This window comes from Rosa rugosa, chromosome 1, assembly GCF_958449725.1.
Source record: "Rosa rugosa chromosome 1, drRosRugo1.1, whole genome shotgun sequence".
NCBI classification, from domain to species: domain Eukaryota; kingdom Viridiplantae; phylum Streptophyta; class Magnoliopsida; order Rosales; family Rosaceae; genus Rosa; species Rosa rugosa.
In genome coordinates, this window is record NC_084820.1 from 39,083,752 (window position 1) to 39,100,908 (window position 17,157).

The following is a 17,157-nucleotide window of genomic DNA, read 5'->3' on the forward strand; positions in this document are numbered from 1 at the left end:
ATTTTTTTTTCTTTTCTCTCTCTCTCTCTCTCTCTTTTCTATTTTCTTTTCTTTTGGAGCCCCTACTAGTCCATATTGACTTTGAATAATTCTTTTGATATTTTAAACATGTTTCTAGGGTCACCTTTTTTCTTTTCTTGGCTACACACAAATATTCTATCCCACCTCACACTTATTTTTTGTAATATCCTCAAACCCATTTACAAGCACCCAAACTAATAATAGGACTCACATTGCTTACTAATTAGCTTAAAAAGGGTAGGAAAAGTGTTGAAGTTTTATAAAAAGTAGACATTTGTGGTGGTGGAGAAATGAAAAGGCTAACATATAGGCTCAAATTGGCTTACTAATGGATTTTCAACATTAAGGACAAAAGCTATTTGGTCATGGTGGATTCCTAATGCCTTGGTCTTCCCCAATAGCAACTCATACTTTTGATATAAAGCCTCAAGAGATTTGGAGCAAGTTCTAGATTACATGCACAATGAATTGATCACTCAATGAAAGAATTAGTGCATTTTGACTATGTATGCACACATTTTCGCTCAAAATCTCACATAATTAGGCATAGATAGTTTTTTACCAAATTTGGTCCTTATCTTTCCCACATGAATGCATCTAAAATGACATAGGCAATATGACTTTAAATGCAAGTGAGCACAAAACGCTAAAACCATTTATTAAATAAGCATTGATCTTCAATCACTAAATATGCTCAAAATCAATCGATCCAATTAGACATAAGTTTGGTCTCATCGTCGAGGGGTTTTTTTCATTTCCGGAACACACAAGCAAGCCAAAATATTTTTGGAAGTTTCAAAATTTTCAATTTTTATGGATTTTTCAATAAGAAAATGAAAAGAAAAATAAAGGATAAGGAATGAAATTACTTAGCCTCGCACCTCACACTTAGACCACACATTGTCCTCAATGTGCAATGAACAATGGTGAAACAAATTTAAGGCATAAGACAATATGCTAATTAACTACCACATGCTAGTCAACACAAACAAATTAACACATTAACCATTGGCTTAACAAGCATCTCACACTTAAAACATCATATAGTCCTTAATGTATAATGAAGCTATTAAGATCCTATCAATATTTTGGGGAGCATGCATCACTAAGGCTACAACTAGCATTCAAAACAATTAAACTAACACAAGGCAAGAGAGATAGGATAGCCACCTCACACTTGAACTTTGGATAATTCTTTCAATAAAAGCTAAATCTTTTGTGTCTTATCCATTGACCAAGGGTGAAATAACTATCCAAAACTCTTGAAGCCACAAATTTATTAACATAAAAACACATAAACACAACAAATCATGCTTAGGAAAGAGATAAGAATGAGGGTTTAAGAGAGCGCAAACTCTTTGAAGATCCTCTATTTAGCTCCATAATGCAAATAGGTGATAATCACACAAGGTCAAGTTAGACACTTGTCATCCATTAAGCTCCATGCATATAGAACCAAAAGTACCTCACACTTGGATATTTGCGCACTAGCATCTTCTCGGCCAAAACTCCCAACAATTCCCAAATTTCTTCATCTTGATTTATTCTTTCTTCGATTTGGAGTCCACCAATCCGGGTTTAAGTTTAAGGACATTAACAAGGTCCAATGAGTCTCAAAACAAAACAACTAACGAAATTAGAACTGTAACAATTTCTATAAAATTAGAACTCAAAATTAAAATTTGTAAGTAGAAAAGCAAAAAGGAAGAGGAATCCAAATTTGGGTGTTGTCTAACACTCCACCGTTCGGTAACTCCTCATGAAATACGACCAGGTAAGAGTAGGAAGAGATTTTGGTGGAGCCAAAGCTCACTTGAATACACTTCTCTCATTCAAATCTTACCTAGACATCGTATCCAATCGGATGAGCCTAGTGTGAAGAGTGAATAAACTCGACGTTACAAAGATGGAATCCAAATCCTATTTACTTAAAAACTACAAGATCTAATCAAATTCCAATTTAAAAGAAATAAGTCAAAGCACTAAATATTTAAACAACCAATTTTAAATAGGTAACTAAAAGGTGAAATTGCACAAGTAATAAGCAAATATAAAATAGGGAAGACTACTTACTAATTTAAAGATGCTCAATTTAGTCTTTTCTTACCACAATTTATAAATTTACTTACCCAAAGTACTTGTAGCAATTTCAAAAATTAAACTAACACACAAAAACTACTAAATAAATAAAAAGAAAGATAAACTAAAAAAAATGGGTTTTCTAGTCCCACAGCAACCTAATAGGGATTGAGTTTTACCTCAATCCCCGGCAACGGCCCCAAAAACTTTTTGGGGACATCCTTGAGTATGAAAATGTATGCAAATTTATGGATGATGTATCCTACTCCCAAGTATAGGAGGTCAAGTTTTAGTAAAGGGAAAGTGAGAGTATCATACCCAAGAGATTAAGTAACTCTACCTTAAACTAGATTGCCGCGAAAATAAACCTAGAAAACACATGCAAAGTTTACCTTTTTACAAGTTCAATAGTTTTGGCCCTTTAGAAGCCTAACTACCAAATAGTGATATTAACAATGGATGGTAGTGAATCGGCTTTTAAATTAATTTTAACTATATTAAAATTAAAGTGCAAATTAAGCAAAATAAACTAACAAAGTGTAAGAGATTTGATCAAATGAGATTAAAAAGGTTGTAAGACATCACCCCTAACCTCCTTTGTGCCAAATCTAAGTAACCAAATCTAACATACTTATGCCAAGATGGAATCCCCCTCGGTTCTCTTGATTATCGAGTAACCAAGAAACAATTATACTAGAGAATGTATTTAAGCTACCTCTTGATTATTGGAAATAACTCTCCTACAAACCTTTTAGTTTCTACACATTCCTTGATTATCGGATACAAGTAGACCTACGTAAATGCAAGCTAAGATCCCTTGATTATCGGACACCTAAGCCACACCCACATGATAAGCCCAATTGTAAGCACCCAAGCAACCTTGTTTGATTATCACAAGCTTACCATTTCTACATTTACAACATGCTTTAGTTTACTAAGTTTGTCAAGCCTAGCATACTTCCATAAAATTATCAACACCTACCAACCTTAGGTGACAAATCTAAGATGCATAAATGATGAACAATTAAACTAGCAAAGTAGAAATTCATGGCATGATCCATATTAAATTTAACTACATAGTTTGTACACAAATTAGGCTAGGGCTAAACCCTAGCCCCAAATTTATTCTACTCACTACTCATGGAAATATACATAAAAGCCTTAAAAGAGTAATACATCATAAAAACAAAGAGAAGATGGTGAGAAAAAGTCACAATACCCACGGGTTTGGTGTGCCAATACCAAACCGAGATGAATCAATCTCCCCACAAACTTTCTTGATGTAAACCAAGAAGATGTGATGTTTCAAAGTATAGTATTTTCGGTTTGAGAAGTATAGTATTTTCGGTTTTCTCAAACCCAAAACATTATACAAATCTACAAACACAAAGAGAAGATGAAGAACAAGGTTTTATGGATCTTTCCACAAGTCTGATTGATTAAGAGGTATAGAATCTCTGGTTTTGATTATCAACCAAAGATGCTATACCTCTTTCTCTACACAAAAGCTAAACAAAACTACCTAAAAGATGAAGAACTAAGAAGAATGGAGAGGAAATGGAGAGAGGAAGAAGATGAAATGGATGAAGGAAAGTATGTATAACGTCCAAATGAGGGGAGGGTGTTTCTATAGGCCAAAAGTGATGAATGGAGGGTGGAGATCAAAGGAAATGAAGGGCTAGATGTGATTAACAAATGTGTAAGCACAAAATGTGGATCTAGTCTTTAGCTCCACATAGAAATGACTTAGAAAGCCCATAGATATTTTGATGGAGGAGATAAAGTAAGGGTAGGAGGGTCATTGGGAGACAAAAGTGTAAGATGTAAGAAGGGATCACTTGTCATCTTACAAATTTTGAATTTTAAAATAATCTACACCTAAAGTCTTCCCACCTAAACTCTCTAACCCTAGTCAACAGCTGTTCCATCCCCTCCACACATGTTCTTGACAGGAAATGGTCAGAATCCGGCGTTGACCTCCATTGACCCACTTTTTGTCCGTTTGCGTACTTTCTTCTCATTTCTTCCTTCAATTGAATCTCTACCGAGACTTTGGAATTGGCCTTTGGTTTCTTCATACCAAATGTTCCTCCGTGAGTGTAGATTATTCTGGTAAAATTTCAGAGCTTAATACACCATTGAGTGGCTGGAAATGTTTCCGAAATCCGTACAGGTCCGGTTTAACAGTTTTCGTCTTTTAGTGCAGAAACTTGGACCGATCATTTGAAGACCTTCCATTCTAAACTAGCTCTTGCACTTTTCATAACAAATGATCCATAGAATGTCTAGAATAAATGATTTGGAGTTCATTTGGTTAGTCTACCGCTCCTCCTTCCTTGCCTAGCTTGGTTTTTCCTAGCCGAGGTAGAAAATTGTCCTAAGATTGACTTTTTAGTGCATTTCCAAACTTCTCCATCATTTCCTAGCATGATAAGGAAAACATAATAAATATATATAAATATACACAAAGGTTAAGCAAAAGTGCAATATTAGGGCAATAATTACTAGGTAATTATGGACCTAACAAATAGCATTCCAACATCCCATTTCGGGAAGATTCCATTTCAATCAGAAAACCGTATTTCCAATTCCATTTCAATCACAAACTTCACCATCCGGCCACTTGACTGCGTTTCACCGGCTGGAAATTGACCACCACCTCTTCCTCTTTCCATCCATAGCCTCCTTTTCGGCCGGTTCCCATCATACTTAGATTTTCGACACCATTAAGCCGCCGACAACCTGTGTACCTTAACTCGATTGCTGCTCTCTTTTTGAGCCACCTCAAGCCACACCACCACCCTTATCTTGAAGCCCTTGCAGTTGCGGTTCGAGCCCACCAAGCCATTGGCGGCGAATCAATCGGAGGAAGGAGAATCGACAAATTGAAGATTTCATATTTTGAAACTTCCAAGGTAGATTCCGGCTTCTACACTTAAAATTAGACTTTGTTGTAGTTGTTGGGCTTATTGCTATTGGCATTTTGGTACAAAATTTGCAGCCCAATTTGGTGGTTAGATTGGCGGCATGTGAGGTGTACTATTTTGGTCGGTTATGGAGAGCTTAGCTTCACGAACTTATAGATATGATTTTTGATGCTATAGGTGTACGCTTTGAAAATTATCATAATTTTTGAAGTTTTAAGATTTCGAGGTATTATTCATGGTTATCCAACCGTTGGGATCAATTCTATTTTTTGATAGGTTGTTATAGTTATCGAGTCAACGTAACCTATGAAATATGAGCTCGTTCCGATATGATTTCGAGATTTCGACGAATTATCATTTAGGGATTTCAGTTTTGTTATCAATAATTTAATTTTGATTCTCGAAATCTGTTATTCATGATTATCATTTTGTTCAGGACGACATGTAGATCGAGCTCGAAGAGGAATTCATCAAATGGTCGTCATAGCCGTAATTCTATGAGTGGGCATATGCTTTTAAATTAAATTGCATGTAGTATTATTTTTTAATTATTAAATTATCGTAATGATTTTTGTGATTATAATCAAGTATAAATAATTAATTGAGATTTCAAAAATTATGTTTTCGATAGCATGATGATAATTTTTTATTTTTGTTGAAGTATGATATTGATTTCCTTTCCGAAAGTTTTTATTTATTTATCGAGTTTTTCGAATATTGAGTTATTGATATTTTATTTCAAAAAGGATGATGACTTGCATCTTATGAGTATGATATTCGAGTATTTGATTTATGGTTGAATTATCGAGACTTCATGAATTATGCTTTCGACAATTCATTGATGATTCATGGAGTTGACATTGAATTTTCTTTCCAAAAGCTTTGTTAATTATTGAGTAATTTGAATATTGAGATATTCAAAAATTGCTTTCGGAAAGTAAATTAGTTAAGAAAATTATATGAGAGTTAACGAGCTTGAATTTATGAATTAAACGAGGTAAATTATGAAAGTTGATGAGTTAAGAAAATTATATGAGAGTTAACGGGCTTGAATATATAAATTAAAGGAGGTAAATTTTTTTTTTTTTTTTAATAGGGTTGATTTTATTAATAATCAAGCCATGAAAACAGGTCAGAGTCTAACAGACCTTACTTAAGGTTCCAGGACAAACCGAATAACCTATTTAAGTCACAACTAAAGTCATTAAGATATAAAGGAATACTCGCTGAACAACAAGCCTAAAACTACGCAAGAATAATCTCGCCCTCTAAGGAAAAATATTCATCTAGTCTAATCTGCCAGGCACACAATTGTGGTACAAATATCAACTAGAAATGTCTTAGAAAAGCATATAGAAATTACCCCTACTGCAAAGGCTCGAGTCCAGAATGTCTTGTTTTTGTTGAACCCTAAACAAGTACTTGCTCCTTCCCCTTCGGGTCGGAGTTAGTACTTGCCTCAGGGTCTTCAGCATCCAACAACCTCGACCTCAGGTTGGTCCTCCTGCTTTCCAATTCTCCATCATGAACCTTAGGCTTGTTCCTGTGGCGCCTAGGGCGACCCTTCTTCTTCGGAGTCTTCCCAATAGTAACTGGAACGTCCACCAGTTCTCCAGGATGAAATTCTGGAGGTATCACCGCCAAGCTAGGCTTTAGCCACTTCTCGTACTCCCCCCATGGCACCATTTGCGCACCCCCAACACTCTTGGGTAATTAGCTGCCTCAGGCCCATCATCATGAGAGGCTAACCCCCCAAATGTAGGCCCATCTAGCCCAGTCTTCAGCCCAGCATCAGCTATAACTGACCCAACAATCTCCAGCCCAGCAGATTCAGTTACAACCGGCCTAAGCTCCACAAACCCCTTAACCGGACCCATAACCAACTCCAGCCCTGACATAGGCCCACTATCCTCCGGCCCAGCAGGAAGCCCTAATTTTGAATTAGGGTTTCCCAACGAAAAACCAGGAACAGAGGCGTCCATCAGCCCCGCCACCGACCCGAGCTCAGATGCCGACCTCACAGCCCCGTCCGTCCAGCCCAAGCCCCGACCGACCGCCGGTACCACCTCAGACTGGCCGGGCGACCCATCTCCGACAACTTTCGCCGCCACTAGGTCATCCAACACGGCCTCAGTTTCCCCTGACGTCATCAACGCCGTCAATACCCCATCGTAGGTACCCAGGCCATGATCGAAAAAACCACAGCCTTGAAAAATTCCATGACACTTCTCGTATCTCAGCTCCAATTCCACCACCACCTCCGCCGAAAACGAGTACGTATGGCGAGCCCATATACGGCGGCGTACGTCATGCACAATACGGGATCCTTCCTCTGCAACGCAGACTGATCGTGTCTTACAAAGAGGCCCAAGGCGTTCTCGATTAGGGTTAAGGCGCGCTCATTGCTCATGGCCATGCGCAATCCCTTCATGGCCACCCAAACCTCCATAGAGTTCAGCGAAATTTCTGCCGGATCCTGAATTCCATCATAGTCCGCCAAGAGAAGCATGGAGTTGTTAAAGAACCAAGGTCCACCATTTAGGACGTGGTCCTTCGTCTCCTGCTCCTTGAATTGGAATACCAAGATCCCTCCTTCCTCTTCACGGATCATAACACGGTCTTTCAATCCCCAGATGCCGGAAATCGCCGCTGAGAACGACGGAAGCAATACCCGTTTCTGAGAAAGCTATCGGCCACAAACATAGAAAAAAGGGTCCTGGATTGCATCCTCGCCCCCAACTAGATGCACGATAGCCTCCTCCGCTGCCATCACAAATCGGCGCTCGATCAGTTTCCTTGCTAGAGAGAGACCCTGGTAGAGAAAAAAAGTCGACACACGATATTGTACTTTGAGATAATAAAAACTAATAATATGAGACATTTTCTGAAATTGCTTTACTAAATTATGAAAGTGAATCAGTTAAGAAAATTATATGAGATTTCATAAATTATGCTTTACACATATATTGTGCGCGCTACAACCCACAGACGCATTTTTCTAAATACAATCTAGTGGACTTCAAGAATATACAACAACTGATCATAATGTTGGTCAAATTTATGACTTTCTACTTACGAAACTAATGCCGCTAGCTAAGACCATTTAACTAATCTGCTCATAACTTTAGTTTGGTCCACATTTCTTTGTTTCTCTCCGTCTCCCACCAAGACTATAGGCAAATGATGCCCTCAGATGATAGTCTTATGGTGTTCTTGAGACTTATTGCGGTTATAGTAGACTAACGAAGAACTAATATCACCTATTTCTTATTTGCTTAAAAATAAATAAATAAAAAATCATCATGGTCTCTTAATGGGTGCGCTTTGGGTCCAGAACCTTGTGATACCCTAAATCTACACAACGCACGCATGTCTAATTCTACCACTGGGAACAAATTTTGATCGGTCCTAAGACCATTGCCATTGAAATCTGAGTGAGCTCTCAGTGAAGGCTGTACATGTGTGAAAATGTGAAATGCTTCATTTTGCATATGCAGTTTAATCTTCCTACAAACTTCCTTCATTTCGCAGTATATTCTTCAATTTTCAGAAAAACTCGTTGCATGTAAATGTAAGCATCATACCAAGTTCTTGGTCATATTACCCTTTCCTAGACTTGGTCGATAAAAATTTAAGAAGATTAGGAGTACCAAAAATAAGATTTTGCATCCATTGACCTATAACAGTATTAGTATCAATAACGGTAAGGATTAGAAACCTATTCTGCCTATATACGTACTCTAAATAGTAATAATAGTTGAACATGAGAAGGTAAACCTAACAAATCAGTCAATCACCTTGTAAAGTACAGGAAACTAGTTGAAATATGAACCAAACTAAAGTCTAATCAAGAGGTTGTCGGAGACCATGCAACTACACTGGACTGGCATGGTTGTGGAAGATTGTTTCCAGTTTCTAAAATTGGGGAGGCTGAAGCAAAGCATTGACTAAATTGCATTCTTTAACTATGTATTGCCAAAAATAAATCGGCCTAGTTCAACCTACTCAAAGGAAACAGAGAATGGATGATGGAACATAGGCAGTAAAATAAGCATATATAATAGCTAGCAAAAATCCCATCCGGGTTCTATGTGTCACATTGATCCAGTAGCACGTAGTAATCAGAAAACAGATAGAAACCATCAAACCAAAGTTGAGCAAACACCGGAACCCCACTCTAATAAACAATAAAGTCGCATCAAATCAAATATAAAAATAACCAGAGGAATCGAATTAAATACTAGGTAGAAAAACCAAAAGAGAAAAGAATGTTTGTTTGTTTGAAATCCAAACCAGTTACTTTTCTTCCCTCGGTACAACATTCGATTGAATCTTCCTTCTTCTTCTTCTTCTTCCTGTCTCCAATCCAATCCCTCCCAGTTGGTACAATCTATAAAACCCAACACCAAAATCCATAAATCTACTGCTTTGAATGTGAGAAACTACTTGGGTTATCAAAATAAAGCCTAGTACTTACTGGGAAAGGAAGGTGTTGGTCGAATCAATGGTGGTTGGAGTTGGGAGAGGAAGTAGAAGATGGGCGATCCGAAACGACGCTGTTGTCTGCATCGTCACCGTGAATACGTGTCGGAGTGCAGAACACAGAGAGGCCATCAGAGGCAAACCTTGTGCCGAAAATGGAAGAGTGATGAACTGGGTGCTGCTGCGTTCTCTGTGAAGCCATTTGAATTTCATCGCTCCAAGAACGAATCGATGGTGTAAAACTGGACTGAAGGGTACCCCTCTGAGCAAAAGTGGGAGCTGCCGACGAGCTCTGCTGCTGCCCCATCAGTGGCAACGCCGGCATGTTGTTGAAGACAAACCCTCTGTTTTCATGGCTGCTGTCGCTGTTCCATGCCACCATCCTCTGATAAGCAGAGGAGTCGAACCCGGCCGTGGCCGGCACTGCGAAGAGGGTTTGAATCTGATCGTTGTGGTGAGTGGTGTCCTGATGAGATTGCTGGGTGTGGTGAATCAGGCCTTGGTCTTGGAAGGAGTGGAGAGAGAGGCCAAGGTCTTGGTTGGGGTTCAGATTAGTTGTTCTTGAGATTATATCAGATGGGTAGCTCTGGAAATTGATGGTTGAGGCAGCTGAGCTTGTAGGGAAGAAAGACTTCATGGTATCAGCTATGGTGTCAGAATCAAGAGATTGAGGGATGAAGCTTGATTCATTGTGATCTGTGTTGTCCCCAATTTGTCTCTGGAGCTGGAAATTGTAGCCAGATGACTCAGATTGCTCAGCTGAGATCACCATATCACTGGTTCCAGCCCCATTTGGAACTTCACCTTGTGTAGCATTAGCAGCAACACCAGTTGGGTGCCAAGGTGGAAGCTCTGCAAGCTTGTCAATGGCGGTTTTCGCCTTCTTGATGAGCCAATCCACGGCTTTACTGGGCCGGTCGTAGCCCAGCCGGTCTTGAACATCGTAGAATTGGATGGCGGTGTGGGCTGACAACCGCACGCGGCGGTCCCTGGGGCCTTTTGCTGTGTAAACCTTGCTGTGGCGGTCTTTCCGGCCGGTGGATCGAACAATGTGACCTCCTTGGACTTGCACAATCTCTCCTCCGACGCTCTTCATGCCCATTCTCCCTCTTGGTTTTGCATGTTCTGTAATTTGGTTGCTGGGTTCTTGGGTTTGGTTTGAGGAATTTATGAGCCCAGCATGTGTTTGATACTGGTTTTGGACAAGTTGTAGATATTGTTGATGATGATGGAAATGGGTATTGAATGAATCTAGGTTTTGGTCCTGTGATTCTTGTTGCAGAGTTGGGTCTTTAATCTTGTGGATAGGTCTGAGTGGAGGATGCAGATGATTTTTTTGGAACTCCAGATTCCTAATCTCTCTTTTTCCTTTTTTTTTTTGGTTTTTGCTTTTACTGAAATTTGCTGCTTTCCTTTCCTCTGCTTTTTTCTTTGGCTTTGCTTTTACTCTATCTCTTGTTGCTGTTGCTTGTAGCTCTTCTACTGCAGAACTGTCACAACCCTGATACTGTGCTACACCTGCTGCTGCTGCTGCTATTGCTCTAATCCCAAGAACTCTGCCATTGCAATCTCCAGATTCCTAACCCCAATGATCTCTACTCTACTAAAATCCACAACCCTCACTTGAAGCAAAAACAGACCCAGAAATTTGTTTCCTGTTTTGATTCTACAAACTTGAACTCATTGGTCCATACCATACAGACTTGGATGGGTGTGTTTTTCTATGTGGCCACAAAACTAGAAGAAAAATGGAAAATTTAACTGTCGTTGCTCTGAAATCTCAAAGAGGAAGGGAAATTACTCAAAAGAATTTCTGCAATAGAAAACTTGAATGTTTTGAGGGAAAGTTGTGGGAGAAATAAGTGAATGAGTAGTATGAGGTTTGGAGATGGGGGAAGAGCTTTGTTGTTGATGCCTCTGCAAAAAGGGAAGCAGAGCTTGGTCAGAGACAGAGAGGAGATTAATAAAAATCTTGGGTCATCACAGCCCCACAAACCACATATATAAACAAACCAGGTCATCAAACCCAAAACTCAAATAAGTCAATGTCTAACTCAAACCCAACTCTCCTAGAGCTCTAGTCCAAACTCTCTCCTCTCTTCTCCCTCTCTCTCTCTTCCTTTCGGGAGTGACTTTTTAAGCAGGGCTGTTATTAAAGAGTATTAGGGTAATTAGCTATGATTAGGGCCATGGCCGATAGAGAGGTGACTCTCAATGGCTTCCTCTTTCGCACACTCCTTTTGAAGGCTTTGATAATTATATTTAACAGCTTTTATAGTTCCTTTGCTATCTGCATTTCTTTATGGTTTTACAACAAAGATATGTATGTTTCACTAAAGATAAACGACAACCGTGCATCCCCCAACTACACTTTTCCATATTTTGTACTCCCACCACAATGTGTTTGAGCCAGGACTTGTCACATGCTGTGAAGTATGAGGGAACATGCTATGAAGTATGAAGGAGCTCCAAGTAATTTTTCTGAATGGGGAGAAATTTTAAGTTAATGTTAAAATTGGTGGCGTAGCCGACTCCTCCTATTCTCTGTTGTTGGTGTCTTGCCTTGTAGCTGCATTTGGGCCTTTGGGGTTTAAGCGATGGTGGTGGTGTTGGTATGTTGGTTGAGCAATGGTTTTGGACAACACCGCTGTGACTATCTCAGTTTGAAACTTCTCGGCGCATTTGTTTGTTTAGTCACCAATACACTCCACCAATTTCTTGAAAAATGATTCCGACCTTGTAGTAATATAAATTTTCAAGCTTTGAAACTCACACCACCACCCTAAGGCCTTGTTTGGTTCGCATAATTGAGAACTCAGGAAAGAAAAATCATTACTTTCCTTTATTTGGTAACCACAAACTCCGAAAATACTTTTCTGACGGAAGAGAAAGTAGGGGGGATAATCATTCCACTCAGATCCCATGAGATTGATTTTCCCTTCCCAATTCCCAGCATTTATTACAAAAGTTTTGAACAACAAGACCCTCTCTTGCATAAAAAATTGGTGTACTTTTGAATTTTTATGATGTTGTTTTTATTTTAAAATACAAGGGTATTATTAAAACATTGATATATTTTTACTTTCCTTTCCTGCACCAACCAAACACCGGAAGGGAAATCAAATGGTCTTTCCTGAATACTTTCCCTGCTTTACCAAACAGAGAAAATGAAATATGACAGGAACTTTAGTTTCCCTTCTCCATGGGAAAGACTAGGGCTGGGCACGGGCCGGGACGGGCCGAAATCTTGGTAATCCCGATCCCGGAATTATTTGTCGGGACGGGCCGGGACGGTTAAGGCTATTTTGAGAAGTGATCCCGACGGGCCCGAACCCGATCGGTATCGGGCCGGGACCGGGCCCAATCCGGGACATCCCGTAAAAAAAAAAAAAAAAAAAAAAATTCCTGCAATTTCTCAGTTTTGCATTTCTACTTTTCCATTAAAGGAAGCTGCAACTCAAAGAAGACCAAACTGCCAAAGTATCAAAGCAAGCTGCAACTAAAAGCTAAACAAGAAGAAAAACATGATGTAATAAGCTAAACAAAATAGATGCAGCAGCTTCACTTCCAGAAGGTTGACTTGCAGCAGGTTCACTTACAACTTCACCTTCGCTTGCAGCTTCGAACAATGCAGGAGAAGCCGATGATGTGGCTGTTGAAGAATCCTCAAGACCAGAAGCACCTGGTCAAGGTCGAGTTGTTTTCTTCTCCCTAGCCATCACCTTCTTGAAGGTAGAAAACTATAGATGTTTCTAGGAATTTAATTCAGCGCCAAAACAGGGAGAACACAACCCAGGTCATTTTCCCCTCCAAAACTCGATCTTCACGAACTCAACTGTAATCTCACAAACCCAATCGAACAAATTGAACTCCTAATCAGCTAATCCTACACATGTAATCTCACAAACCCAGTCGAACAAATTGAACTCCTAATCGGCTAATCCTACACATGTAATCTCACAATCCCAATCAAACAAATCAAAATTGCAAAACCATTGGCAAATCACAAATGAAATCGGTGTTTGTCTATAAAGTATAAATTGCAAAACTGTAAGTACGAATCCATGGCTTACACGGCGAAGCTAACAGCGGAGAAACCACTTCCCCGAGCTGACGACGGGACCGAGTGAGCGACACCGTATTTCTTGACAAGCGAAGTGGTGTCTCAGCGACCAGGAAGGCAGGAACTTTGGGAAATTGGGAATGGGTCAGTGTATCGGTGATGCTTATGAACTGAATTGATGGAGCCTGGAGGAGTGGAGGTGAATTGCAGAATTGGGAACTCTTGCTCGGTGAAGTGGTGACGGAGAGGTCGAGAGGAATGAGTTGCAGATTTGGTCAAAGTCTCAAACCGACTGGAAAATAAGTTGTTTACTTATTTTGTAATACATCGGGCCGAGACGGGCCTTTGCAGGATTCCTACCTTCTGAACCGAAGCCCGTCCCGTTAAAACGGGACGGGTCGGGACGGGCCCAAACAGTGAATTTTGAAGATTTCAAACCGTTCCGTCCCGACAATTTTCGGTACGGGACCGGTTCGGGTTTGGTTTTCCGGTTTCAGGTGCCCAGCCCTACTAGTTCTTTCCAAAGGTCCATGCGGTTTGTCACTAGCAAATCAAGTAGGTGAAGATCGGAGATGCTATTTTTCGCTTGTATTGCATCAAAAGAAAAAGAAAAAAAAACTATGGTTTTTCCCTCCATAAGAAGATGATCGCTATGGTTTTCTGGTTACCATCTCTTTTGTGTACCTTGGGGCCGATATGGCCCTAGTTCTAAAGACGACATTTTGTCATCCATGTTTCTTTGATGTTCCCACTACTGTATGTTAGTGGCTGATCGCTTCAAAGGATTTGTTGGGGTCGTCATTGGTGTGGCTGGGTTCACCGAGGAGTGGTCAGATTATATGACACAATGTGGCTTTTTTGAGGTCGTGACTAGTTTGGTGTGTTACTTTTGGTCTAGCCGTTGCTAGTCTAGGTTGTCTGGTTCCAGTACCTTGGTGTACCAAAAAGGGTGGTTTCGTTCTCGGTGGCAAGTTTAGTGAAGTTAGAAGCGGCTGTTGTTGGGCTAGGTGACTACTGGTGTTGGCGACGTTTTGTGGTTGTATTATTAGTGTGCAATTCATATGGTGGTGGCATCTTTAAGAATCTGAGGGTTATTTTTTAGGGATCCCAACGGTGGTTGGCAGTTGAAAGTTACCCAACTTGTTGGGAGAGAGCTCTTTTTTCTTCTTCTTTTTTTTTTTTTTTTTAGTGTCGTGGTAGTTATCAACATATTTTAAAAGAAAGTTCATTAAAATATTAAACAATATGAAACATATTTGTTAAAAAAATTAATATTTACTATTGGGTGGAAAATGGGTGGGGGATCGCAATACCATCTCTGCCCCATCCCGATATGAGAATTCAAAATAATGAGAATTGTGGGAGATCGCAATACCATCTCCGCCCCATCCCGATTTGAGAATTCAAAATAATGAGAATTCTCGTCCCTGTTATTCGATTAGTTCGAATTTCTTTCTCATTAGAATTGAATACTTGACAGGTATCCTATCCGCTAATAATTTTTACCATCCCTAATTGGTAACTCTAGTTATTACATAAATATTTATTTCTCCAACTGCAGTTTCAAGTTTCAATATTAACTACTCTATTTTACAAAACACTGGATGCCCTAGAGGAGCCTCCTTCTTTAATTGAGTAACTTTTTCCATCAAACCGAATATGTCTAACTCGATATCTCTATCCGCTTTTCCTTTAGCTTTTAATTAAGGCTTGAGGCTTTGATTCGTCTGCAAGTTCGAAAGTTTCTATAATTCATATCATGGTGGTGGAGTTTGATGCTGCTCGCTTTAAAATCTAAAACCAAAACAGTTCGACTTTTTTTTTTGACAGACAAAAGTGTTCGACTTGGGCACTCTACTTTTATTAAAATTAGTGACGGAAATAAGAGGTCATCGTATTGAGTTTCTTTAATATGATTAAGGGTTGATTCGATCTCATGTTAATTGCATTAGGCAAGAGTAATGCATTTCTTAAGTGTGACGTAGAAGATGGAGAATATGGTTGGCAAAACATATAGGAGGGTGACTTATAACTAGGCTTGTAGAGCTAGCCTTTACTGTCCACAGTGAGCTGCATCGATCTAGAGCATAGTGGCTTGCAAACTTTGCCTCTAAAGAAGCAGCAGCAAGCTGCACCACTCATTCAATTTTTTATACAACACCAAACGTGGGAATAATATTGATGTAAAAGCCTCTTCTCTAATCTATTCACAATCACAACAGTGAGATGGATGATTGAGATGCCTTCATTAATTCCTTCTGATAGGGATGGGATCCAAATACAGGGACTTGCTCTCTTTTCTCAAGCATATAATATATGAAAGGCCTCGATCCAGTCTCTCTTTGCCGCCTATATCATTTGGTTCTAACACGTGGAAATGAGTTTTCTCCCTTCTTTTACATTCGGAGCATGTAGTAGTATACTGTATTCGACTCTATATATGCAGGTGTGTCAGTGTGTGTGTTTGTCTATATATATATATATATATATATAGATACACACACAGTCCTTCATGTCCTTAATTACCTTAGTTAAGGAACGGATTTTCATATTTTTGCCACTTTTCGATCACATATTCACATCTTAACCGTTCAATTTTTAGGTCCTAATGTATAGATCACTTCTGCAAATTTTCAACCAAATTGATGATCGTTAAGCTATCAAACTCGATTAAATCAATGAACGAACCGAATCTGTCCAACCGGAACCGTTCATGTTCATAATTGTAAATTGCAGTTTTGAATGCCTTAACGATCATCAATTTGGCTGAAAATTTGCAGAGATGATCTATACATTAGGATATAAAAACTGAACGGTTAATATGTGATCGAAAAGTGGTCAAAATATGAAAATCCGTTCCTTAGCTAAGGTAAGGATGTTCTTAGCAGAGAAGCCCTATATATATATATATATATATATATATATATATATATATATATATATTCTTTCTATGCTAATGACCTCTTAGATTTTAAAATCTAAGGATTTCCTTGAATAGACCCACTTTTCGATCGCATATCCACATCTTAACCGTTCAGTTTTTAGGTATATATGAGTAAATTATCTCTGCAAATTTTCAGCCAAATTGATAATCATTAAGGCATTAAAACTGCGATTTACAATTATAAACACGAACTGTTTAGTTTGAACAGATTCGGTTTGTTCATTGATTTAATCTAGTTCGATACCTTAACGATTATCAATTTGGCTGAAAATTTACAGAAGTGATCCATACATTAGAACCTAAAAACTAAACGGTCAAGATTAGGATATGCGATCGAAAAGTGAGTCTATTTATATGGAAATCCTAAGGAGGTCTTTAGCATAGAAAGACTATATATATATATATATATTTTTTTTTTCTCCTTCCAATTAACAATTTGGTCAAGTGGGTAATGAAAGGTGTGAGATTGCTGTTGTTGTGTTTCTTTTGCTTTTCCTACAAGTTGGAAAAAGTGATGCCCGTGCTAGCTACAAGTCTTTTCATGAGCAGTGTATAATGTAGACACTCAAGAATATAAACCCATAGCTCGCCAGAATCATATGCATAAAGTGCAGGCATGAATAATTGAGACAAAAGGGTGG

General features: G+C 39.0%; 1 protein-coding gene across 1 annotated transcript; it reads right to left on the minus strand.

Moving 5' to 3' along the window:
* Positions 1-9,180: 9,180 nt before the first annotated feature.
* Positions 9,181-11,497, minus strand: LOC133724859 (transcription factor TCP4-like). Its single transcript, XM_062151743.1, has 2 exons — positions 9,505-11,497; positions 9,181-9,417 (listed from the first exon to the last, which is right to left on the minus strand). Exon 1 carries the CDS (start codon positions 10,609-10,611, stop codon positions 9,529-9,531), a length of 1,083 nt encoding a protein of 360 aa, XP_062007727.1. The 5' UTR covers positions 10,612-11,497; the 3' UTR covers positions 9,181-9,417; positions 9,505-9,528.
* Positions 11,498-17,157: the final 5,660 nt, after the last annotated feature.